This window comes from Pleuronectes platessa, chromosome 23 (genome assembly GCF_947347685.1).
Source record: "Pleuronectes platessa chromosome 23, fPlePla1.1, whole genome shotgun sequence".
In the NCBI taxonomy this organism is placed as follows: domain Eukaryota; kingdom Metazoa; phylum Chordata; class Actinopteri; order Pleuronectiformes; family Pleuronectidae; genus Pleuronectes; species Pleuronectes platessa.
In genome coordinates, this window is record NC_070648.1 from 861,210 (window position 1) to 887,105 (window position 25,896).

The 25,896-nt window shown below is 46.8% G+C and overlaps 1 protein-coding gene across 5 annotated transcripts; it reads left to right on the forward strand.

Annotated features, from left to right (window-relative positions):
- Nucleotides 1–344: 344 nt before the first annotated feature.
- On the forward strand, nt 345–24,969 carry ndrg2 (NDRG family member 2). Of its 5 annotated transcripts, none has more exons than XM_053415932.1 (17): nt 345–646; nt 8,939–9,127; nt 19,276–19,361; nt 20,687–20,728; nt 20,810–20,915; nt 21,013–21,133; nt 21,727–21,789; nt 22,162–22,222; nt 22,407–22,493; nt 22,793–22,849; nt 22,984–23,087; nt 23,219–23,257; nt 23,354–23,405; nt 23,614–23,661; nt 23,769–23,804; nt 23,938–23,989; nt 24,602–24,969. In XM_053415932.1, the coding sequence occupies exons 3-17, from the start codon at nt 19,287–19,289 to the stop codon at nt 24,763–24,765; spliced, it is 1,107 nt and encodes a 368-aa protein (XP_053271907.1). In that variant the 5' UTR covers nt 345–646; nt 8,939–9,127; nt 19,276–19,286; the 3' UTR covers nt 24,766–24,969. The 5 variants fall into 5 exon arrangements, with proteins under 5 accessions (XP_053271907.1, XP_053271910.1, XP_053271909.1 ...); XM_053415935.1 differs by lacking the exon at nt 345–646 and adding an exon at nt 6,381–6,526; XM_053415934.1 differs by lacking the exon at nt 345–646 and adding an exon at nt 7,335–7,623.
- The last annotated feature ends 927 nt before the right edge of the window (nt 24,970–25,896 follow it).

A 25,896-nucleotide genomic window follows, 5' to 3' on the forward strand; every position in this document is an offset into this window, starting at 1 on the left:
CATGTGAACACAGATGAATCCAAAAAGCTTCCCGATGACTTTCTGTCAACGTGTCGCGTCTCTTTTTCTCTCTGGTCAAACTGGAAACCAGAAGCTCTTCAGAATCTTTTAAGAGATAAATCTTGATTGTTAATGTATTTATAGCGTCAAATAAATTAAGACCAAACTGTAAATACTCTAATGTAAAAATTAAATCTCTCCTAATCAATGATAAAAATGTGCGATGATAATCTTCTGTATTCATTTAATCTGTCGGTCCTGTTATTGTTTGTCTAAATTTTGGGTTTACGAGGTACTTGACTTCGGAACTACAGCTCCCACAATGCTTTGGGAGCCCAAACAGGAAGTAAAAAGCTCTCCGTGGGTCAAGTGTGGGACACAAGTTGAACCTCTTGAGTTTTAAGCTTAGCTTTCCTCATTAGCACCATTTAAAGTGTCCCGAATTAGCCATGAGTACTTCCTGTTTGCATTCTGCTATTGGACTCACTGACTGCTCGTACCGGATTCTTTTAATTCTGAAGAAAACGTAGAAACGCGATGATTCCCGGGCAGGTTCCTGAGAAGCGAGCAGCGCCCCCTCTCTGTGATTTCAAAGCGGATTGGTGGACGTTTCTCACAACGGACTTCGGATGTGAAGATGTCTTCGGTAAGTGCAAGTCCCAGCGAATCCAAAAATGTGCGCATGATGTTTGAGTCTGAGTATTTGACCGAGTTATTAGCGACAGAGTTTAAGGAACTTGACGCAAAGTGCAGCGACGCTTCTCTATGGGAGTTCCAGGTGTTTTTAACCTGCTGTGTGAACTCACCTGGTCACACGTGAGTTTATTCATCTGTGTAAAATGAGCATTAACACGTGAAACTGCTTCTTCTCAATCCAAACCCATATATCGGCAAACACTGATCCTGTGATATGTCAATGAAAAGTTCTTATTGGCTGATTTTAATCTTTACATACTGATCGGTTGGGCCCCATCTTAAGGATTTCAAAATAAAAGTCGCTCAAGGAGGTTTTCTGTCTTTTTGTAACAAGATTTCATAAAATCTACTGTTCACTGAAACTTGGTGGAGAAATGGGACGAGAAAGAACCAATGGAACTCCGGCTCCGATCACGTTTTTTATTTATTGCTTTTGTTAAAAATTGTGAGATTGAGGCTTTTTTAAAACATTTTCATTAATTATCCAGGAAATATTCAGGGATGTAGATAGATTCTGTAGAGTCATATTTTGCGGATTGATTTATTGATTAAATTGATTTGTATGAATGAGCGATTCAGTCGTCAAGATAGACAGAGAAGAAGAAAACAAGCTTGTTTGTCCTCGACTTCATTACCAGTGGCCAAAGTGCATCAATACGCAGCTTCCTTATTAATATTCATCATCCTGCTGCAGCCTGCTGAGGCCGTGGAGTGATGGATGTAAACACAGAGAGGAAGAGGAACCAGGGAGAACTAATCAATAAGCTGCCGTCCTCAGGGTGAACAGTGATTAACCAGGAGACAACAAACAGAGGGGGCCTGGAGAATGAGAGGGGAGGGATGGAGGGATGGAGGGATGGAGGGAGGGAGGGATGCACAGGCCACAGAAGACCAGAGACAGATGGAAGAAAAGATGACAGATGGAGAGAAGAGAGGAAGAGCCTGGGAGGAAGAAGAAACAGTTATAGTGAAGGAGTGCAGCTCTCTCTCTCTCTCTCTCTCTCTCTCTCTCTCTCTCTCTCTCTCTCTCTCTCTCTCTCAGCATGTGTTCATTAATAATGTTGGTAGTTTCTCCGGTGACTAATAACTGTTGATGTGTTTTCCTGCTGAGATGAGTCGAACGTCACATTGCATAGTTTGTACAGACTTTTATAAACGGTTAATAGAAATAAGTGATCAGGTCAGACGTGTGTGTGTGTGTTTGTGTGTGTGTGTGTGTGTGTGTGTTGGTAAAACTCCACCTTGTGTGTGTTGGTATCTACGCAGCTAGTTTGACAGTGAAGCAGATGCGTGAGAGAACGTGACTTTCAGATTTCTTTCATCTCAAATCTGCTTGATACAAAGAGATAGATGGAGAATGGTCCAAATATCACATGTAGAATAAATATAGAACAGATGTGAATACTGTGTCGGGGGATGCAGGTGGGAGGGAGGATGAGAGTGACGCAATAATCCGAGTCAAAAAGAGGTCACGGCCGAGGAGGAGAGAGAGAGAGGGGAAGAAGAAAGTGAGGGAAGAGGAGGAGGAGGGCGATGAAAGCAAGGAGTTCATGAGGAACGAGAGAGGAGGGAGGTGGAGTGACCCAGGGACGAGCGACACTGGGAGTTCATTGTGTGAATGTGAGAGAGTGTTCATGTATGTGATATTAAATAAGACAGAAATAGAGTTTCCACTGAACAGAAAGAAGAGTAGAAGAGGAGGAGGAGGAGGAGGAGGACGAGTGGAGGAATAGTATCTGGAGGCTGTTGTGCCTCCCGCCTCTTTTCCCCCTTCGGCCATGTTCAGCAAGGGAAGGAAAAGTTGGGTTATCCCCCCCCCCCCCCCCACATCTCTCTCTGTTTTCCCTACATATCTGTTTACGATCCCCCTCTGCTTCTTGCTCTCCTGCCCTTCATCTCTCCGTCACTCCTCCTCCCTGGTTCCCACCCTCCGTCGCTCCTCTCAGATCTCTCTCCATCTACCATGAAACACCATCCCTCTCTTTTCCCTTGCTCCCCGCTCGCTGCACAGCGATTGTTGTCTGATCTGAGTTCAGCCTCAGACTTCCTGCAAACCGGCAGTAATCGGTCCTCACAGATAATCTGCTCGTGGTCAGGAGCAAAAAATCTGCAGATATATCAGTTTTTTTTTTCAGCGTAATACATTTGTACATGAGAACCACACAGATGCGGCTGCATGTCAGACCAAAACACACAAATCCAAATCAATATGGGATCATTGAGCATTTTAATATCTATGCATGTCAAATTAATAACAATTCTTCCTCATACAGACACTCATTCCCTATTTTATGTAAACATTATACAACTAGAGAAGCACTCAGTGACCTCCACCAGGGTCCCACACTCACAGGTGTCCTCACAGGTGTCCTCTCAGTGTCCTCATAGTGTCCTCTCAGTGTCCTCATAGTGTCCTCATAGTGTCCTATGTTGGAGTCCGTGTCTCTTTCTTCCACTGAGTTATTGTGTCATCCTGTTGGCAAACAAAGCAACAATCCATCTAAAAAACACACAAGCAGACAGGGGGTGAAAACATAACCTCTGTGGCAGCGGTTATACGATTAGTCACCCTGATGCTTTAACACGTACTGCAATGTTTTTGTTTACTTTTGTTTACTAATACTGTGATTTTGTTTACTTTAATCACAGTATTATATGTGTTTGAGTAATTATAATAATCAGGACTAAAACCAGCTCGATCAGCTGTGAATGTCTTTGGTCCCACAGAGACTTTCTGTCCACATGGTGGAAGCTCCCCGTCTCGTTGTGTCCTGTCCTCGGCTCCAGAGACGCTTTCCAACACATTAATATTCATCAATATCGCTTTAATCTCTAGAAATTGGGTTATTGGCAGCGCTAGATGATTCTGCCTCTTTGCACTCGTCCCTGTCTCGTTCCCACGCGCTCATTTGACAGCTTTCCTGAGAGTCTGTCTTCGTCCACCGCGGGAAAACAAAAGGAGACGAGGAACTGAGAAGAAGGAGGACAAAATCTGGACTGGAAAGAAGGGATGAGACGGAGAGGAAGGAGGTCTGTAAGAGGACAGAGCAGAAGAGACAGAGACGTCACAGCCGCCGCAACTAGGTCAGGCAGCCAGTGATGTCACTCGCATGCAGGCAGCCCAGCGGGCCAATCACATGCAGGGACACGCCCACAGGAAATAAACTGGGGACCCCCCCCCCCCATGTTTTTCTGCAGCTGTTACACATCACACACACGTTTGTCTCTATAGTCTACAGCCTGCATGTCCTCACACAGTCAAAATGTCCTCATAACTGTAGAGAGACACGTGCACACACTCAGTCATGGACGTGTCTTTAGTGCTGGTGTAATCACTGAAATGGACAGTTAACCGAGGACTGGCCCGGTCCCAGACAAGCTGCAGCAACTTCTACTTGTTTTCCTCTCCCTCCTTCATCTTCTCGTCCTCCTCGTCCTCCTCCTCCTCCTCCTTCTTCCTCCCTCCCCCCGTCCACTTCCTTTCACAAACATCAAACCGTGACCGAAGCCTCTTTCTCCGCTGAGACGGAGCTGACGGGGACGTCTGCACCGGCTGAGCTCCTTTTGATTTCTTCAGCATCAGACACGTCCACTTGTCCTTCATCAAGAGCTGATAGCTGTGCATTGAAGTCTGTCTGTGTGTGTGTGTGTGTGTGTGTGTCTGTGTGTGTCTGTGTGTGACTGTGTGTGTCTGTGTGTGTCTGTGTGTGTCTGTGTGTGACTGTGTGAGGCAGATTCAAACAGACCTGAGGCTGTGGTGAGGAGGTGACACATGAACATAAAAAGCTAGAAGAAGAATTTGTCACCGTAGCAGCTGGAAACACTGTCGTCTGTTTTCTCAGATGATGATAACGAGCCGGTGACATTAAAACTTAATTATCACTCTACATGCTCCTGGCGTCTAAATAAAGACGAAGTGCAAATTAATCAGAATAATGAGCAGACGGGTGATAAGTGCTATTTTTAAATGAATTGCATCGTCTCGGAGTGAGAACTGTAAATAAATGTTTAAATGGTTTGAGTGAAAGTTAAAACGTGGTTCTCGTGGGGGATCACCTATAGAACTCAAGGAAAATAGAAGATCTTAAGTTGTTTTATATTCTGCCCTCATGATGAATCAGATGAGATTATAGATTTTTATAAGTAAGATATAATGTGCATGAGGATATGAAGTGAAACACATGATTGACTGTGTAAAACGCTCTTAGATACTTCACTCCCCCCTGTTGGGCACATTGTTGGTCTGTCCATAAGCTGTTATGTGCATTTAGGGAAATTAAATCATACGTTTGAAAACATAAGGAAAGCCAGACTCTCTTTGGAACATTCCGATCTTCTCGTCCTTCCACCAGCATCAACCCTGTTGAACTGCTGCAAGAAGGAGGTGGGCTGCGGTGGGTAGAAGTCGGGAGGAGGAGGAGGACGTGTTATAAGGAGCAGCCGGGGTCACCAGGTCAACTACTGTGATTAAAAGGAGCCTGGTTGAGCCGGCGCGGGGGCCACCAGTGGAGAACCAGTGGAGAACTGCATCTGCTGCACATTATCCAGTCTGTCTGGGATCCGTCGAGCGGAGAGGACGAGCCGGGCTGATCCAAGCCACTGCTCACAAAGCTGCTGAGGAGGAGCTAACATGGAGGAGGTGAAGGTTTTAGAACTCCTGTAGATCTGGTTCAACGTTACCACAGCCGGGACGGAGGATCTGAAGACCCACAGCCGGCTGAACTGAGGCATAACACAGACGTTTCGTTGGACGCTAAAATCTGAAACTCCTGTGGATCAGAGGCCTCGAAATGGAAATTCAGCACAACACTGAATACAGGATGTGCTGGAGTCAAACTTGTGACTCATACTTTCATAATTACATGACCAGCTACCTGCACCGGCCCCGGCTCCGTCCCCGAGGTCCAAAATATGATTGAGCTCAGGTTTCATCATCTAAACGGCACTATAGTGGATTACACCACACAGGCCGGCATGTGATTGACACAGCGGGGGAAGTTGATTATAATGGAAGGTTACAATCAACCGTCCAAATGGGATTTAAGCTCTTTCTCAAAATGCCAAACCTTGTCAGAATATAAAAAGTACCTCAAGTGCTACTGGGTCCTTTTATAGTTTTGAATGTCGGTTTTGTTTGAACATCATATTTCATGCGGCGCCGGTGAAGTCACTTCCTGCTCAGCAGCCAGCGTCTTGTCACAAAGCATTTCCAGGCTGATTGTTCTCTGTGTCATGTGACTGCTTGTGTGTCAAGCTTCTGGGTTTTTCTATTGTACCACCATCTTGATGTTGGCAGGTGTACAAGACCAAGTCCTGTGCTCCACCTCGGTGTTTGACTGTTTGTTCCAGAGGCAGAAATCCCCTCACAGACCCTGAACTCAGACCTGTGGAGAAGTTTGGAACTCTCCAACCCGGCAGACATCTCGCTCAGTGGAGTGCTGGTGCTCCGTCACCGCCTCCTGCTGTGGAGGAGGGACTCCTCCCAGTAGCCTCTGCCCAGGAAGGATCCCTCCCAGTAGCCTCGGCCCAGGAGGGATCCCTCCCAGTAGCCTCGGCCCAGGAGGGATCGCTCCCAGTAGCCTCGGCCCAGGAAGGATCTGAAGTTCAAGGTTGTTTTTCCGGTCATGCAGCGGTCAGGACAGAAGGGGGGGGGGATAAACTCTCACATACTTATCAAATATTTCTCAGCTGTCTGGTGGTGATAGCACAGCCAGCAGTGGTCCTGAGACATGTGGCTGTTGATGGAGGTGAACACATGATCAGAGTCAGCAGGGAGAAGAACACACACAAATCGTCCGTCTGATTCCGTCCAGGAGAAGCTGTTCCCTCAGTGAGACGAGTGACACACGTGGAAAGCAGCAGCTCGATATTTTGGAGAAATATGCTCATTTGCTGATCATAACAAGCGATTCCAAGAAATGGCTTCAATCGTTGGAGGAAAGATCGGCCTTCGCTCACACTTTGCCCGGTTTTGGTTCATGGGGCGTACCAGGCTAGCTGCTAGCTCTGTATCATGACAAGGTGTTTCAGGAGCTGCAGGAGCTGCAAGAGCTGCAAGAGCTGCAAGAGCTTCAGGAGCTGCAGGAGCTGCAGGAGCTGCAGGAGCTGCAGGAGCTGCAAGAGCTGCAAGAGCTGCAAGAGCTGCAGGAGCTGCAGGAGCTGCAGGAGCTGCAAGAGCTGCAAGAGCTTCAGGAGCTGCAAGAGCTGCAGGAGCTTCAGGAGCTGCAGGAGCTGCAAGAGCTGCAAGAGCTGCAAGAGCTGCAAGAGCTGCAAGAGCTTCAGGAGCTTCAGGAGCTGCAGGAGCTGCAAGAGCTGCAAGAGCTGCAAGAGCTGCAGGAGCTGCAGGAGCTTCAGGAGCTGCAGGAGCTGCAAGAGCTGCAAGAGCTGCAAGAGCTGCAAGAGCTGCAAGAGCTGCAAGAGCTTCAGGAGCTTCAGGAGCTGCAGGAGCTGCAAGAGCTGCAAGAGCTGCAGGAGCTGCAGGAGCTGCAGGAGCTGCAGGAGCAGTGTTTTGAATAACGTGTGGTCCACAGCAGCAGTCAGATGTTCTCAGCTTGTGTTGCTGCAGCAGCTCGGCCACCAGGGAGGGCGTTACGTCACTGTTAATCCAGCCGGGCTGCACAGCCGGTGGGTCGAGATAAGCAACGACCACTGATATCAAACTGGAATGTTGTCACGTGTCCATATTGTTTCTCCTTTACTGAATTTATTATTTTTACTCCCACAGTCGCACTTTCTATTGAACTAGATTTGGAGCTCATCTCCTGTCTTCTAGGTTTTTGACCCTGTTGTGTGAGGACGAGTGTGCGTGTTGAATTCACAGTGAGACAGTGACTTGGTGAATGTGGCCTGTCACAGCAGGAGGTCTCGTTATGTAAGGTGGTGAGTTCAGAGATTTCAAACTACTGACTCTGATGCAGATAACTTCTGGTTGGTTTGCTTCTTTTAAAAAAAATCACTAATCCATCCACTGCAAAAATTGGTGACAAAACTATTTGGAACGCAGTCGTGGTTTGTTTCATTTAGAAAAAAACCTATTCGACAAAATCCGGATGTTGCAAAAGTGGCAAGAGTTTAATATTTGTTGTTAGATGAATAACAACAGAGCTGTAGATTAGAACCAGATGATAATATGAAACCAGTACAGTAGAGACTCAACCTGTGTCTTCCCCTCTGCTCCTCTGGGACAGAGCGTCTCCGTGTTTAATGGTGGAACAGTCCACTCTCAATCTATTAACACGACTGATGAATAGTGAAAGTGATATTAGATAATATAAGCTTTTATTAATTATGAAGTGATACAATGAATCCTATTAGAGATCAAAGTTAAAAACATTCAATAACTTGTTGGTCTCCATCCAGGGACTCCTTGGACTCATGTCCCCTCCACAGACCTTCCTTCCTCCTCCTGTCCTCCTCCTCCTTCCTCCTTCTCCTCCTGTCCTCCTCCTCCTTCTCCTCCTGTCCTCCTCATCCTCCTCCTCCTGTCCTCTCCTCCTGTCCTCTCCTCCTCTCCTTCTCTCCTCTCCTCTCCTCCTCCTCTTGTCCTGTCCTCTCCTTCCCTTCTCTCCTCCTCTCCTCCTCCCCTCCTCCTCTCTTCCTCTCCTCCTCCTCCTCTCCTTCTCTCGTCTCCTCTCCTCCTGTCCTCTCCTCCTCTCTTCCTCTCCTCCTCCTCTCATCCTGTCCTCTCCTTCCCTTCTCTCCTCCTCTCCTCCTCTCTTCCTCTCCTCCTCCTCTCCACCTCTCCTCCTCTCCTTCTCTCCTCTCCTTCTCTCCTCTCCTCTCCTCGCCTCTCCTCCTCTCCTCCTCCTCTCGTCCTGTCCTGTCCTTCCCTTCTCTCCTCCTCTCCTCCTCCCCTCCTCCTCTCTTCCTCTCCTCCTCTCTCCTCCTCTCTCCTCCTCCTCCTCCTCCTCTCCTCCTGCAGGTGTGTTTATTCACCTCGGCTTCAGTCGGGATCACTCGGCTGCTCGGCTCCACAGGATGGACCGTACCACTGCCCCTCTTTAGAGGGGGGCGCTAGAGGGAGAACAGGGGTTGAACCTCACAGCCCGCACGTGTTAACTCGTTATTGTGGTTCAGACTGAAATGGGACGACCCGAGTTAAAATCAAACCATCACTCATTTAAATAGAACCAAACAACTTTCCTCGTTTGTAGCTTCTCCCCCCCACCTCCCCTCACACCTCCATCGCTCCCTGCTGCCTTCTGATTGACCGCTCCATATTTTATTTCTCTCCTCCACACAGAGCTGAGTTCTCCTCCAGAGGAAAGAACAACAACAGGAGAGAGAGAGAGAGAGAGAAGGAGAGAGAGAAGGAGGACGCAGAACTCAGAGGAGGAATAAAGGAGAGTATCCGGAGCACCGTGAGAAGACGTGGACTCACCGGAGGAGGACACTCAACGAGACCGTTTCTCTCCCGTGCGCTCAGAGGAAGGTGAGTTGTTGTTGTTGTTGTTGTTGTTGCTCGTGCACAACTCACACGCAATTTAACGGTTTCAGGAGATTTTCCTGCAAAAAACAAAAAATGCATATTTTCCATTGTTTGATTCTTCAGTGTTTTGGGGGGAAACGTTTCTTTTCATGGGGGAGTTTCGTGCTCGAGACGCGTGCGTGGAGGTGCGAGGGCTGTTTTCAGAAGGACACAATGTCAAAGTACCCCCCCCCCCCCCCCCCCGTGTTTTGACTGAATCCTGCTGCAAACCTCTGCACGCACGGTGTTAGAGAATCCGCACGCACGCGCCATATGGACTCGAATACAATATAGAATCAACTTTCTTCACGGTGCGTGCACGCGAGGCTGTGGAGACAGAACGCGTGATGGATGCAGTGCGTGTTGTTGACGCGCACATGTGGCATCGCCAGCGGCTCTTTGTTCCCCCCCCCCCCCCCCCCCCGCCCCCTCCCTCGGCTCAAATCTCCCGCACACTGAATGTAGGCCAGTATTGACATCCGTGCGTGTTGCGTGAACTGGAATCACGTATGAACTTGAACCCCCCCCCCCCGCACCAACCGCTCTGCTCACCCGCTTCATCCATGCACCCCCCCACCCACCCTAAGTCTTGTCTGTAGGCGCATCCCTGCTCCTCCTTTGTGCTGTTCCAGAAACACTGCACGCCCCCCCCCCCCCCCCCCCCCAGCACCGACATGGCGGCTCACTTGGTGATTTTCCTCATTAAGGTGGTTTTCTGCTCAGATAAGGGGTTGTGGGGGGGGTTGTAGCAGTTGTAGCCAGAGGAGGCTATTTAATGTCAATGTCAAATGGAGGTGTGTCCCCTGTGTGTGTGTGTGTGTGTGTGTGTGTGTGTGTGTGTGTGTGTGTTTGTGCGTGCGCGCGTTCACTGGCTCTGTGTTGGCTCAGATAAATAAATCACGTGAGGAAGGAAAATAAGAATAAAATAATTGTGTCTAGAGCCAATACCCTGAAACAAGATGTGTTTCATAAGAGTCTCCAATATGAAGCCTCTTATAACTTAAAGCGGGCTGTGTGTGTGTGTGGGGGGGGGGTTGTGTGTATGTGTGTCATGCCAGACCAAGGACACACACACACACACACACACGACCAGTTTATTACTAACCACCACCTAACCCCAGTAACCAGGACCTCGCAAAGGACCTCCTAAGCACACGGTCCCCATTAGGTCTGATGGTCCTGACAGGGGCAGTGTTTATGCTGGGAGAGGTCCTGGTTAGGTGACAACAACCAGACGCAGCCCAAGCCCCTAACCCTAACCCCCCTGAAGCAGAACCCTTACCCTGCTGGAACCTAGCTCTGACCCTACAGCGGGTCTAGACCTCACAACGTGTGAGATGTAAGGACCAGTGTCCACACACACACGGCTCCACAGAGGTTTTCACTCTGCAGCGTGCACGCTCACGCTCACGCTCACGCTCACACTCACAGTCACACTCACACTCACACTCACGCTCACGCTCACACTCACACTCACACTCACACTCACACTCCATGACTCATTCCACGTCCAGAGACCTCGCAGCTCTTTGAGTGAAGTGGAGCCCCTGCTGATAACGTGCACACACATGCACACGCACAGACCTTGAGAAGTAGACGTCAGAGGATCGTGCACCGAGACGCTGGTGAGCTGGCGGGTTGTGTGTCTTTCTCTGTCAGAACTGCTGGTGCGTGTGCACGTTTGTGTCAAATGCACTTTCACCTTTTATATCAAAATAAAGATGGAGATGTTCTTGCAGCGTTCGAAGGTTCAGCTCAGTGTTATGTCCCTCGTGCTCATGGTTTTGTTTTTATCTCCTGAGGTTTTGAGGTATGTGAGATTTGTTCCTTCAGCGAGGCCGAGGCAGCTGAACAGGATTGTGTTTGTGTTGCTCGAAGCAACGAGCAGAGATATTTGTCTTTACACAAACTTTCTCTCTGTGGCTGTTTCTTCCCTGATCTGCAACAAGGAAGCTGCAAACACCTCAGTTGTATTGTGGTGGAGAGAGAAGTCCGAGAGACGTCCACGAGGAAGTAACTTGTTATCGAAACCCCCCCCACAGAGAATAATTCATAGATCTTGATGATAAGAATCAGGCGTATTTAGGGAACTGATATCTATTACTTTACATAAAAGTTCACACAAAGTGCAGTAGCCTGAATAAAAGAATCTGCATCGGATACGATAGGAAACCAACTGAGGAAGCAACATCCTCTGTGCATCAGTTATTAATAGAAGCCCCAACCCCCTGTTATTATTTTGAAATGTGACCAATCAGTCTGTAAAGCCTGAGTCGCCCTGAGGACGATGTTCCGCTGGTGATGTGTCACAGAGTTGATTTGTGTTTATCTCGAGTCGTGTCCTTCATGGTCAAAAATAAACCGTCCATCTGTAGCAGAGTAGCAGCCCCCCCCCCTCGGTCTGAGTGTTTGTGTTCGGACTCGTAATCCCAGATCCACTTGTTGACATCGCTCGGTTCAGTCTCCTCTGATGCTCTGAACTCAAACGTCCATAAATGACCAGTTTAAACCTCTTTGTGTTTCATCTCCTGTTTTTATTTCCTCTGACGAATAGAAGCTTTGGCTGTTAAACAGTGGAGTGTCCCACCGATCAGCCAGATTCATCGTCTCCGCACCACTGCACCTGTCTCCACGGGGCTATTGACCAATCTGACCTCATTACTGAGTCGTGGGCCCGTTGTTAGTGACCTTTTGACCTTCTGCACTCCAGGCGCAGTACCACCAAACATCCACCGGGCTGTGGTCTGTTTTCTCTGAATGTTCTGAGGTATTTTCTGAATGAAAGCTGCTAATATAGTTCATAATCTCTTTTGTTTTATCACAAAAGCACTTTATATTCGTAGGAGAATAATTTACCAAAGATATGAGGCAAAAGCAGAAAGTGTGTAAAATTCTACCCGTAGTGAATTAAGGATTCTCGAAGTGGAAGCAGACGCGTTGTTACACTAAATATTTAACGTTGCATTCGCACATTTGCTCCGTTTGCCGAAGCGCGGCTGAACCTCCGTGGCTATCGATGTTGCCGCCGGGCGACTTATCCCCTCCGTCACCTTCCTGTTGACTCCACCAATATTAACATTTACTCCCGCTGTGTTTGCTGATCCATCAGTTCTGTGGAAAGATGAAAAGCTCGACCTGTTAAAGTGGTTGTAACGTGGCCGGGCATCAAAATGTGAGACGTTCATTTCTTAACTAAAAACCAAACATTCTCTATATTTGAGCTTTGATTTAATGGCCTTGATCGCTGCTATGGAATAGAAACAATCGCAGTGTAGACTGGGAGAATCGTGTGTGTGTGTGTGTGTGTGTGTTTGTGTAGTAAAGCCGGCCAGTAAACAGCTATGATTGGACTGTGATGTTGCCTCAGAGGTGGAGTCAGGTCCCAGAATATCAGAGAAGTTAACTCTGTTGTCATCTCTCCTGCCCGGAGGCTTCTTCTTCTGTGGAGGTGTTGACACTGAAGACGTCTCCAGCTGTTGGGAGTGAAGGAGCCGGTGTTATGATGATACAGCAGCTGAGGTCAAGTGTTGTTGTGACTGTTTGTGTGTCGGTGCTGGTGTTGATGTCTGCGGCTGTAATCGTCTCTTCAGACTCAGCGTTGTGTTCACTGCTCAGTAAAAAGCCTTGAAGGGCAAATGCCAGTTTCATTTGTTGCCACTGGAACAAATGAATAAATGAAAAAGAACATTTTTAATTATTAAAGCTGTATTAACCAATATTTTGTTAAATACATTGGCTATGTTTCCTAAGAAGTCTTTATCAAACCTTTACGACAAAGAATATAACTGAGACTTGATCTTTAAAGGATTAGCCATAAACTTTATTATGAATAAATGTAATTAAATCAGCCAATTTTTTATCCGCCAACCGTTAAAACACTTATGCAATAAAACAACTTATACACTCACGTTGACTTCTTCAGTAACTCACCTGTCCAGCTTCATAGACAGGAGACAAACCACGAGACTGCCTCTTAAACAAAATGGAGCATTGAGCAGATAAAGTTTCCAGATGTTTTCCTCAGGAGGACGAGACCCAAACAGCCACGAGGCAAGTTGGACTTCAACTTCTTTAGGTGGAGATGAACACAAAGGCAGCTGTTAATATCAACCCAGTGACTGAATATGATCGTCTCAATTCCAGTGTGTAATAAAAAGCCTAATCTAGACATATTTAAACAGTTGGATGAGTTTTATTTGTCCTCTTCCAGATGTTTCCAGTGTGACCCACAGTGCAGCCACTGTAACTGACGTGCTCTAATGTTGCTCTCCTGCCCGTTGGCACCAACTGAAAACATTGATTCTTCTGTGTTGACAGCGGATGCAGCTCAGTGTGTTAGAACCTCGGCCAACGTTACACACGAGTCGTGAAAATGCAAAGCAAACACGGAGAGTCGTGCTCAGGGCGACGGGGGATGAATCCTTTTTGATGGAAACCAAAGCAAAGCAAACACAGAGGAAATGGGCTTTTCCCCACTCAGACTATATACACTCACTTCTCATGAGTAGAAGTAAAGACACCAGCTTGTGTTTGCAGCCCAGAAATTGGTGGAAATATTCAGTGAACAGATATTAGAGTGCTCGTGTGTTTAAACGTGGAAAGGTCAGTTATTTCAATACGACTCCTTGTGTTTCAGTTTGGCACCGACATGCACTACTACTGGTTTCTGTAACGTGGGCTGAGATGTATTTTTACAGCCCCGTACAGTACAGACAGCCACTGACTACACAGTGTGTAGGTGTGTGACTGAGTCTCATCTCGTACATGTGTGTGTTTCTCATCTGATCTGTTGTCATCAGAGTCTCCTGCAGATTCGTGTGTGTGAGAAGTATTGATTTCATTTCTTTGTCTCTCCTGCGTGGGAGTCGTGAGCTTCTGGGTCAGCGTACGGGTTGTTTACGGCGTAGGTGTTTGAGATTACAGCAGGTTTCATATGCTGGCATCTCAGCCAGTGTGTGGAAGTGTGTGTCTGTGTGTGTGTGGGGGGGGGGGCTGCCCAGTAGTTTGCCTGATGGCTGGAGGCCAGGTACAGATAGGCCAGGCAGCACAATGCCCTGTCTGTTCCTCACAGACCTGCACTTCACACTATTTATAGAAAGACACTCTTCACGATCTCCATTCATATTTCGCAGGTCGGTCGGGTTTTATATTTTCCTGGAAGATTCTTTACGTGGTGCAGAACTCTCACTGTACTGCTGCGAGTTCTTCAGATGTGTGGTGAGGTCCAAGGGGACAGGTTCACGATGTGCGTGCACGTGTACGAGCGTGCACGTGCGTGTGGAGCATTCCACAGCGCACGATTACATAATCAGGAATCTCTGTCAATAGAGCCGAGCGGTGCAGAGAGTAGAGGATGTCGGTGGAAGTAACTCGTAGAAGAGATTCTGTAGTGAGAATTTTCAAAAAAACTTCAAATTTACTGCCATAATAATCAGAAACACTTGTAATGTAACTTCATATTTTAAAGACTCATAAAATCCCTGGAAATGAGACATAACTACTGTGTGTGTGTGTGTGTGTGGGTCCTGGAAGCTGCTTTAAGAAAAGTTGTGTTAAGCTGCAGCAGCAATCAGGCCCATTTATCTCTATCAGCTCCAACATATCAATATACCCCAGCTTGAAGGTCAGTGTGTGTCTGTGTGTGTGTCTCTGTGTGTGTGTCTCTGTGTGTGTTTATAGCATGAATCAAAACAATTGATCCGTCTGAGTCTCTCACTATTTCTCTGTTCAGTTTTTTAAATGTAGCTCCTCACAGATCTGCCCTGAACCACATAAACCGATATCTATACATGAGGTAATAAGTTGAATCACTGCTTCACTTCACTCTGTCACATCCTCACAGCTGCTGAGTGAACACGAGGAGACGTTAGATGTTCACGGGCGAGTTTCAAAGTGAGTTCATAAGAGAACAAACCCATTTTTGGAGCTTATTATTAGGTTTGAAACGATTTTATGGCAAATATTGTTGTGCAAAGACATATTTCTATCTTGTCGAAGCACATGTAGGAACTGTCGTACTGTTGACGCCATTATTGAAGAATAAAGGAGAAAAATACAACCTACACCAGCTTAGATCAAAAGATTCAAGATATAAAACTTCCAAAAACGACTCAAATTTGATGTTATATTGTTAAGTTCGACCCACAATTAACAACCATAGAGAAGTTTTTCTGCATTTGTATTGATATTGTCTTGTTGGGGATCTGATAACCTTTATAGATAATATGAAGCATTTCAAGCTGATGCCAGGTGTGTTTTTCCTCCCCCCCCCCCCCCCCCCCCCCCCCTCACGCCGACCATCAGCCTCGGTCATTAACGTCATGTGACACTCGGGCGAACTCGGGAGTAATGCACAGAAACATACGTTGGCTGAAATCCCCGATGCTCCCAGGCGACGGCTCAGGAGCTTGTTTGCCGTCTGTGTGCAGATGATGTTGAGTGTCCATATACACAGGTCGTGGACCAGTGAGTGCTATCACACAGGAAATACACACACCTTCTCACATGGAGCATATACCTCCGCCAAGTTACTGAGAACCATCCACACGTGATCGTCTACTTCTTATTCTGGAATTATGATTATACAGGTAACACGTAACCTAAATGGTTTATTTGTCTCAAAATAAGGAAAAATCAAGATCTGGGTTTGTATACCTTGAAAAATGAACACAATTGTTGAGTTGTGTTGCAGTGTTAAAGAAAGTGAGAACAAGATCCTGGATCTGGGCTTTTATCGGCATCCGCTCCAGAATGTTTTGGGTTCTTCTTCCCGGTGCCATCCGTCCCTCCAGTTTGTTGGTTGTGTGTTTTTTTTGTGTAAATCCTGCCAACAAATCCACCAACAGGTGAAGAGGTGACGTCCCAGGTGGAGGTAGAAAGTAGGAGGAAGCAGTGGATTCATCTGCTGAAGGAGCTTCATGAAAGACGGACTGAGACGCTGCAGGTCTGAGGGGAGCTGAGGACATGATGGAGAGAATAATGAGCGTCCTGAAAAGGAAAAGGAGTTAATCCGCTGGGTGTCGGGCGAGGGAGGATTTGACGAGACAAGGGGCCGGAGTGATGTGCAGAGAGGAAACAGGCTCCTCTAAGCTGCTCTCTTTACTGGTGTCTCTTTACTGGTGTCTCTTTACTGGTGTCTCTTTTGGAGAGCCAAGGTGATGGTGAGCCCGTCCAGCACCGTGGGAAGCAGCCGGAGGTTTGAGTGGTGGTGGTGGGTGAAGGCTCAGAACCAGGGAACAGGAGAACAGGGGGAGCTTTGGCTCGTCTCCGGGTCTCCATGGTGGCTGCTGCTGAGCTCCCGTCCTCTCCAGACATTTGTCCCCCATTGTTCTCCCTCGTTCTCAGAACAGATCCCCAGAACCCTCAGAGTGACTGCAGCCGGGTGGAGGGGCCTTGTTGATGTGGGTTTCAATCTGTTCAACACCATTTCAAAACGTGCCGGTGTTGAAACGTGTTGAAGAGTTACAACACGCAGCAGCCGTGACACTTCCTGCTCTGCGTGTTTTTGTTAATCACTGATTTAATCTTTGTTTGTCTGCTGCCTGACGTCCTGGATAACGTTTCAGATTAATGAGCTCAGTGGGAGGTTTGTTCTGTTTTTATCATTTAATGTTCACATTGTTTAACTCTGCTGCTCGATGGATGTTTAATACATCACAGAGGTGACGAGAGAGAGAGCAAACCCACCTCACTGGATATACTTTGTTGTACTTGAAAATGGTGCAAGGATACAAATACCTCAGTCCCTTTTTTATCACCCTGCTGACACACACACACACACACACACACACACACACACACACACACGGACACACACACACACATAAATAAACCCAGCGGAGAGACCCAGGTGTTGAGGACATAAATTACACTCGGGACCGAATCCGTTTCCTGAAGTAATTAATGTTTCTCTGCCGTCACACCTGGGTACCACTGTGTCTGTGTGTGTGTCTGTGTGTGTCTGTGTGTGTGTCTGTGTGTGCACAACTCAGCTTGACTGAGACAGTTTGTACGTGACACAATTAGAAATGTGACTGTTCCTCTCACAACAATTAGATAAATGCAAACATTCTGCACACTCGCTGTAAAGGAGCCACACGTTTAACCTTTCAGCATTTCAGCATTCAGCCGACTCTCTGTGTGTATGTGACCTTATTGCTGTGTGCCCTACTTCAGCTCAGTGTTATTGTGTCTGTCTGCTTTGTTCAGAGCTGCAGCAGCGACACAGAGAGAGAGAGAGAGAGAGAGAGAGAGAGGAATGAGAAGTCAGCGGTGCAGAGCTGTGAGACAGATTAGAATAAAGAGGGTGCCTCAGAGGAAGTTCTGACAGCAGCTTCTGAACACAACACATCTAGAAGCAGATTAAAGAAACATCCAGATGCTATTTGAGGTTGAAGCCTTTTTATTTCTGAGGACTTGTCTCCACCTCTTCAAAACCAAGTTGATTGAATCCGGTTAAAACACTGAAAGTAAAAGTTTCAGTGCTTCTCCGACTCTTGGTGGAGAAACATGTCCAATGACTAAAATCATTCATCCACAGCTTCAAGTTATAAAAAGTGAGAAAGTAGTCGACTGGAAATGTTTTTAAATTCCAGAGTTACTGTGCGGAGACATTGTGTTGAGCCAAAGGATCAGGAGGAGGAGGAGGAGGAGGAGGAGGAGGAGGAGGGGGAGGAGGGTAGACGACTGGAAGGATTGACAACAACAGCTCTGCATGATTATTAAAAAAAACAAGCTTGGATTAATTCAGCTTGAGCGATGATGCGTCGCAGCTGAAATCTGAGACGTGGAACCTGTTCAGTGCAACTGTTGAATGAGGAAGGAGCAAGAGAGGCAACAGGAAGTCAGAGTGATGGTCTCTCTCTCTCTCTCTCTCTCTCTCTCTCTCTCTCTCTCTCTCTCTCTTCCTTTGCTTCTTGCTCTTAATGAGAATCTGTCTTTTGAAAGATGGATGATGGAGGGAGTTATAGGCCGATTAAAATATTACAGTATAAGGAGAGAGAGAGAGAGAGAGGGAGGGAGAGCGAGGGCAGATTACATGAGACCAGTGTCAGTGCTGAAGTCTCACATATTCTCACAAGTCAGGATCCCTCAATAAAAGTCTAGATTCCCGGTGGATCATTTATTAAACAGAAATGCTACACAGATCTTTTTCAATTATAAAAAACTCTCAAACTGATTAATAGCAACATGCTCGGATGAACTCAATGAAGAGAAGTCAATGGAGAGTCCTGATAAGAATGTCTGTGCAAACCTGTGTGTGTGTATTTATAATATATATTATGATGTGACGCCAGCTCTGCAAATAGACGATGCAGTCATCGGGTTGTGAGATATACACACACACACACACACACACACACACACACACACACACACACACACACACACACACACACACACACACACACACACACACACACACACACACACACACACACACACACACACACACACACAAAGTGATGTCAAGAGATCCGTACGTGGGGTTTAAATGTCAGACTGAGAATAAAAGCTGTCAGACACAATAACAAGCTGCGCTCGCTCACTAGTTTTTAATTCTGTCTTTTGGCCTCGGACGAGTCAAAGTGCTTTTGTACGATTAATTGGATTCTGAATAAAAACACTTTGATTGGACGAGTTTCTTCTGAAAGACAGAACGAGAGAAATGCAGAAGAATGACATCGTCTTCTTCTATACAGCTGAAGTTCATTCTGTAAATGATGAGTACACGGGTCAAAGGTCACAGTGGAGTCTAGGGAAAGAGAGGCTCTAGTTCCTCTTCCAGTGCTGAACCATCACATGAGTAGAAAGGCTCAGCTGATGTCCAGTTCGCCGCTTTAACAAATATTAATTTTTGTCTTTGATGCTGAATTTGTATTTATTCAATTTAAGGCTCCTCTGCCTTTTACTCTCTGTCCCACAATCCCTTTCTGCTCATCACTAGTTAACTCTCATCAGGACCCACAGGACAAAGTCCCAGAGGCAACGCTGCACATGGTGTTTAATCACTTTGTGTGTGTGTGTGTGTTCCCACGTCACAAAGTGTGTGTGAGGATGACAGTTCAAATAAAAACACCTCTCTAATGCCCTGGTCTCTTTCACCTATACAGGAAGTGACATCATGACGACAGAAATGCAGGAGATCGCCATCACGGAGGAGAAGCCTTTACTCACGGGTCAGGCTGACTCCACCAAGGTCAGACACACACACACACACACACACAGACACACACACACACACACACACACATGACAAGCAGAGAGCAGAACTAACGGCTCTGTGTAACATACATGATGTGAAACCACACGTCTGTGGCAGAGTGGACGGTCGGTGTGAGGCGCTCTGGTGTCACGGTGGAGGGGCGAGTGAAATACATGTGACAATACGTGTCACAGTTGTGTGCACAGCCGTTTGTGTGTGTGTGTGTGTGTGTTTGTGTGACGTGAAGCCCAGAGGGGACGAGGCCTCTGCTGCTGATGTTGCTGAGCAGAAGCTGCAGAGCTGAGGAGTTTGTGTCTCACCGCTGAAACCTGGTGGACAAAGAGCACAACTACAGCTCGCACAACAAAAACAACACAGCTGCACATTCACAAAGCGACAACAGAACTCAAAGCAACCCCATGTGACCTGTGCTGAGCCACAGCGCCCCCTGCAGCCACACGTGGAGACTCATTCTGCTGGGCTGCTGAATATAGGAGATAATAACTTCTGAGTCTTTTGACTTTAGGTTCACTTGTGCTATTAGAGCATGTTACACAAACTTCATATTTGTGTCTTTGACAGAATAAAACACAAACTGTGTTGTGGTTCACTCTGCTCACGCTGACATTACCCTTGAGCCTGAGGTTTCTGTACAAACAGAACCTCGCCCACAGTCCATGGTTTAATCTGAGCTCCTGAATCACACGTTAGCCGAGGGGAAGTCTAGAAATTATGAAATCGATAAAGGTAAACATTGTGATATTTAATGAGTGTAAATTGAAAATGCAGCAGGATCCATCCCGAGCTTCTGCTCTATGATGGAGTTCTAATATGATTTCTATGGATCGAGCCTGTGACCTTCTTATAATCCAGACATGAGCCCCTCACCAACCTGCTCCTCTCCTCACCTCCTCACCTCCTTCTCTCCTCACCACCTCCTCCTCCTCCTGACGCCGCCCGGCTCCTCTTCCTCAGCTGATCTTTATCTGAGAGTCTCTGATGCTGGTCATTCACTCTCAGGCTAAATGGATCTGAGGCTGTGGAGTGAAGAGCATCATTCAAAACCTCCCACTGTCCCACCTCCTCCAGATAGTCACCACCTGATGGTCTGAGGAGGTTTCTGCTGCTTCTCAGGACCCGACCTGCCTGTGGGACTAGTTCTATAAACTAACCTTATATATGATGTGTCAGGGTATCAGAACCACTATATCACTGTATACAAACTGATATAACAGCTTGGATATTAATCAGTGAGTGTCATGTTTACATGAAAGGATAAAAGTTAAAATAATCATAACGTCACTGCCCTGTCGTCGCAGGACGCTGAACTGGTGGCGAGGATTCTCCTGGACCAAGGACAGGTGAGACAGATTGTCTCTGGTCTTATGATGATCTCAGGTTTTTACTGTACCTCACTGTAGATGTCCTCTGGTCCTCTGCAGGAGCACAGTGTGGAGACGCCTCATGGAGTTCTGCACGTCACGCTCCACGGAACACGAACCACCCGCAGGCCAGCGATCCTCACCTTCCACGACGTGGGCCTGGACAGTGAGTCCCCCCCCCCCCCCCTGTCTCCCAGCTCCGTCCTGATCCGTCTCACCCGTCCCTCGTTCACGACTTGTCCCTTTTCCTTTGTGTCCGGCAGGTAAGAGCTGCTTCTCTCACCTGTTCAAGTTCGAGGAGATGCAGGAGATCGTGAAGAACTTCACCCTGATTCATATCGATGCTCCGGGTCAGGAGGAGGGGGCGGCTGACTACCCCGCCGGGTAGGACTCTTAAACCGGACTCGACCTGTGGGTCAAATCCAGAGAATCGTCTCCAGAGCGTCTCACATCCAATGTCTTCTACGTGTGTGTTTGTGTGTGTGTGTCTGTGTGTGTGTGTGTGTCTGTGCCCTCAGCGTCCTGCAGTAACCCATCTTCTTTTTTTCTGAGTAATCTTCTCAGAAATGGTAACAATCTTCTCTTTGAGGCTTAAACCTAATCTCCTCCAGAAATACTTCTAGTTCCCATCGCTCCATCTTCCTCTAAGTCTCTCGTCTGAGGTTTAAAGAAAATCCGTCCTCGTCTCTTTCTGTCTCACATCTCTTCCTCCTGAACTTCTCAACCTCGTGAGCACCCTCATCTTCCTCACTGGAGACTGAAGCTCGTTCCCTGTAGATAAACATTGAACTGTAAATAAAGATGGACGACCACCTCCACTTCCTTTCACCTTCTGTATTTTATATGAAAGAGGCCGTATCTGAAAAATCATCTTTTTTTCATCAAGTATTATGATTCTTGTCCAAAATAGTGAGACAGATAAAAGACAAATTGATGTTAACATGTGAGCTTTTGTGTATTTAATGTTTGTGCTGAAGATACCAGTACCCCCCCATGGACACCATCGCGGAGATGATTCCTGCCGTCCTCCAGTTCTTCAAGTGAGTTCACGTTAACTTTGTGTTCGACTTCACAACAAGCAGAGTTTCATCTGATGCCGACACACAGAAGACGAAGGCTCGCACAGTAAAGTTATGTTTATATGTAGTTTATAATATAACACTAAGTGATTTTCTATAGATATGCACCAAAGATTTGTTGAAAACTAATTAAAGCTTATTTTTACGATCTTGCTTTTAATTCGTCTCTAGCTTGTCGCGTAGTTTTAAGATTTTATTATTCTTAGATGCTTTATTGTCAACCAAAGAGATTTCATTATAAAAAGTTCTACTTTACAACTAAAACCACGTCTTAGTAATGTTATTTATCTGAATGTTGTCTGATGTTAATAAGTGGGTGTCGCCCTCCGGCAGCTTCCGTACAGTGATCGGAGTGGGGGTGGGGGCAGGAGCCTACATCCTGTCCAAGTTCACAGTGAGTGTCATCACTATTATGGATCAGGTCCTAATCTGATCAATAAGATAACAGTTACTCACTAATTACAATAACTGGACTCGGACAGTTTCCTGTGACAACACCAACAGCATGTTAGATTGTGTAGCTGATGAGAACAAAGTGAAATGAAATGATAATTATATATATATATCTCTGTGGTCAGCTGGCGAACCCGGACTCGGTGGAGGGTCTGGTTCTGATCAACATCGACACCAACGCTCGTGGGTGGATCGACTGGGCCGCGCAGAAGGTGCAGCTGCTCTCCTTCTTTTATTCTTAAGTTCCTTTGTGTGTTTGCTCTCTCTCCTCTCCTCCTTTCCTCCTCCCTTCCTCCTCCCTTCCATCCCAGCTTCCTCTCATAAACACAAACAGGTGTATTATTATAATCCACTTTGTCCTAATGTGAGTTTTCCATCACTCTAACGATGTTATGTGTCCCCGTGTCTCCTCATGCGTCTTAACGTGTCCTCATGTGTGCTCATGTATTATTGATCATGTCATTGGTTAACGTATCAGATGATAAACAGTCTTATTGGTTTTCCTCTGCAGCTCAGCTCCGTGACGTCCTCGCTCACCGAGCAGATCCTGTCCCACCTCTTCAGTCAGGTACGAGACAACATGTCCATCACGTGTTTAAATCATTTATGTCTAAAATTAGCGTGTGTTAGTTTGCACAGAGGAAGCAAAACACTGAGGTCGGTTGTGTAACTTCTGTGTGTCGTCCCTCTGACGTCCTGCAGGAGGAGCTGTCGTCCAACACCGACCTGGTGCAGTCTCACCGGGAGCGAATCTCCAAAGCTTCTAACCTGGTGAACATCGAGCTGCTGTGGAAGACGTACAACAGGTGAACAACATATCTAAATATATATCATAACATATCCTCCACTTAGACAAACAACTGTTATTTGCTTTTATACATCGTTAACTTTTGTTTTAACTTTACTTTCATAATCGTCTCTTTTCCTTCTCATCCAGTCGCAGAGACTTGAACATCGACCGCAGCAGCACCTTCAAGTAAAGACCCTCCTCACTTTAATCTTTACTGCTCATATTATCTATTGATTTATAAAAGTTAATTCTCTTGTAATGTCCCCCTCGTGTCGACCTCAGGTGTCCAGTGATGCTGGTGGTCGGGGATCAAGCTCCATACGAGGAAGCTGCTGTGAGTCCCAACTGATTTCTTCACCTCGGAAATATCTTCTTTATTTAAAGTTTTTATTTTTTATATTTTACGTCAAACATCCAAACGGCTCCACTTCCTACCACCATCCGGAATTTAACCTTAATATCCCACAAGACATCATGTCGGCCATCTTTTTAAAACCGGGTATGACTAAGGGATTTATCGTGTTTCCCTCTGTGACCACCAGGTGGAGTGCAACAGCAAACTGGACCCGACCACGACCTCCTTCCTGAAGGTGACGAACTCTCCTGTGTTTTTATTCATCGTCCGTTTCCTCTCTTCCTCTTTTCTTCTGCTTTGTTTTCTCATCCTCTCGTTCTCACGTCTTCTCTCCGAACGCAGATGGCCGACGCCGGTGGTCTCCCTCAGTTGACCCAGGTGACGTCACTTCCTCTCATTCAGAACGTGGAAAACCTAATTTAATTTCAGAGTGATACCGGTTGCCGCCACATGGGGTCGCTGATTCCTCTGTCACCTGTTGTACTGAGAGAATGAATCTCTTGTGTTGCAGCCGGCGAAGCTGACTGAGGCGTTCAAGTACTTTATCCAGGGCATGGGCTACAGTACGTTCAATATCATATTTATATTATATCATATGAATATATGTGGTACAGTGGTACATAAAGTACTGGTTGGATTTTATTAATATTAACGCTCTAATAGTCTTTTTCTTAAATGTGACTTCTTGCTTGTGTTTGTTTATTGTGAACAGATCAAACTATAGTCACTGTTTAATTAATGATCTCTCTCTCTCCCTCTCTCTCTCCCCCCTCCCTCCCTCTCTCTCTCTCTCTCTCCCTCCCTCTCTCTCTCTCTCCCTCTCTCCCTCTCTCTCTCCCCCTCCCTCCCTCTCTCCCTCCTCTCTCTCCCTCCCCCTCCCTCCCTCTCTCTCTGTCTGTCTCTCTCTCTCCCTCTCTGTCTGTATCTCTCTCTCTGTCTGTATCTCTCTCCCTCCCTCCCTCTCTCTCTCTCTCTCTCTCTCTCATCTCTCTCTCTCTCTCTCCCTCTCCCTCTCTCTCTCTCTCTCTCTCTTGCTCTCTCTCTCTCTCTCTCCCCCTCCCTCCCTCTCTCCCTCCCTCCCTCCCTAACTTCCTCTCTCTCTCTCTCTCTCTCCCTCTCCCTCTCTCTCTCTCTCTCTCTCTCTCTCTCTCTCTCTCTCTCTCTCTCTCTCACAGTGGCTTCGTCTTGCATGACCCGCCTCTCTCGCTCCCGCACCACCTCCCTCTCCTCCTCCTACTCCATGGACGGGTCTCGCTCTCGCTCCCGCACCCTGTCTCAGGGCTCGCAGGGCGGCCAGATGCCCCCGAGCCCATCCCAGACCATGGAGGTGTCCTGCTGAAGACATAGTTAGAGAGAGAGAGAGAGTGAGTGAGAAAGAGAAAGAGAAGAGGGTGATGGTGGAAGGAAGGGAAAGACAAAGCATTACAATAACACAGGAACAAGACGAATGGGTTTCTTATTTGTCAGTAAACGACCATCATGTCCCCAGAAGAGCAGAGTAGGAGCAGAGGGAGGGAGGACGAGGGAGGGAAGAAGACGACAGGAACTTTTTGCACCACACACACGTCCAGTCCTTCTCCTCACACCCCCCCCCCCCCCCCCCTCCAGCTGAAAACAAAATGGATCGGGTGGTTCTACGATAAAAATATAAGACGTGCAGGAAGATTAGAACCAAAGGGGGGGAGGGGGTGCGTCGCTCTCTGCCTCCCCCTGCTGGAGCCTCTGTCGGCCATTAGAGCCCTTTGATTAAAACAAGGACGTCTAATAGTAATAATTTGAATTCTGGAAATGGTGAATTGTTGTTGGTGATAATATTGTCGATGATGACGAAGCTGATGATGACGATGTTATAGGAAAAATCACATTTCTCTTTATTAAGCAATGAATTTTAAAATAAAATAGATAAAACAGATAGTATAGAAGAGATACTTATAACAACAATGTGTGTCTACTACTTTTTAAGCTAGTTTTTATCATGTTTTTTATTTCTTTGAATTTAGTTTTCTTATTTGTAACGTGCGTCTGCGAGGGGCCGAAGCTGCTGATTGGTTACGTGGTAACAGCCAATGAGAGTCATTCGAGTGACTACTTCCTGCTTGACGCTGCCAGGTTGTTCGTGTCTTCCATTTGCCCCGTGCGTGAGCGACTTCTTCTGTTTTCACTTTCGTTCGGAGGACCGAAGTTTTTATTTTCCGGAAGTTGCTGAGTGGTTAATATTTTTCTTTTATATTCTGCTTACGAGCTGCGTGTGTTTGTGTGAGAGTGTGTGTTGTGTTGATGGATGAACCTGTCGGCAGGTGTTTGTGCGCTAAAGCTAGCTAGCACCCTATTGTTAACAATAGTCGCACACTAAATACTGCTTCCAACGTCGCTGGCCGGTCTTGAACTGCGCCTCCAAATATCTGCACTCCTGTTCTACCCACCAGGGGGCGTGACATCACCAGGTAGCAAGCGGGTCGGATATTGCATT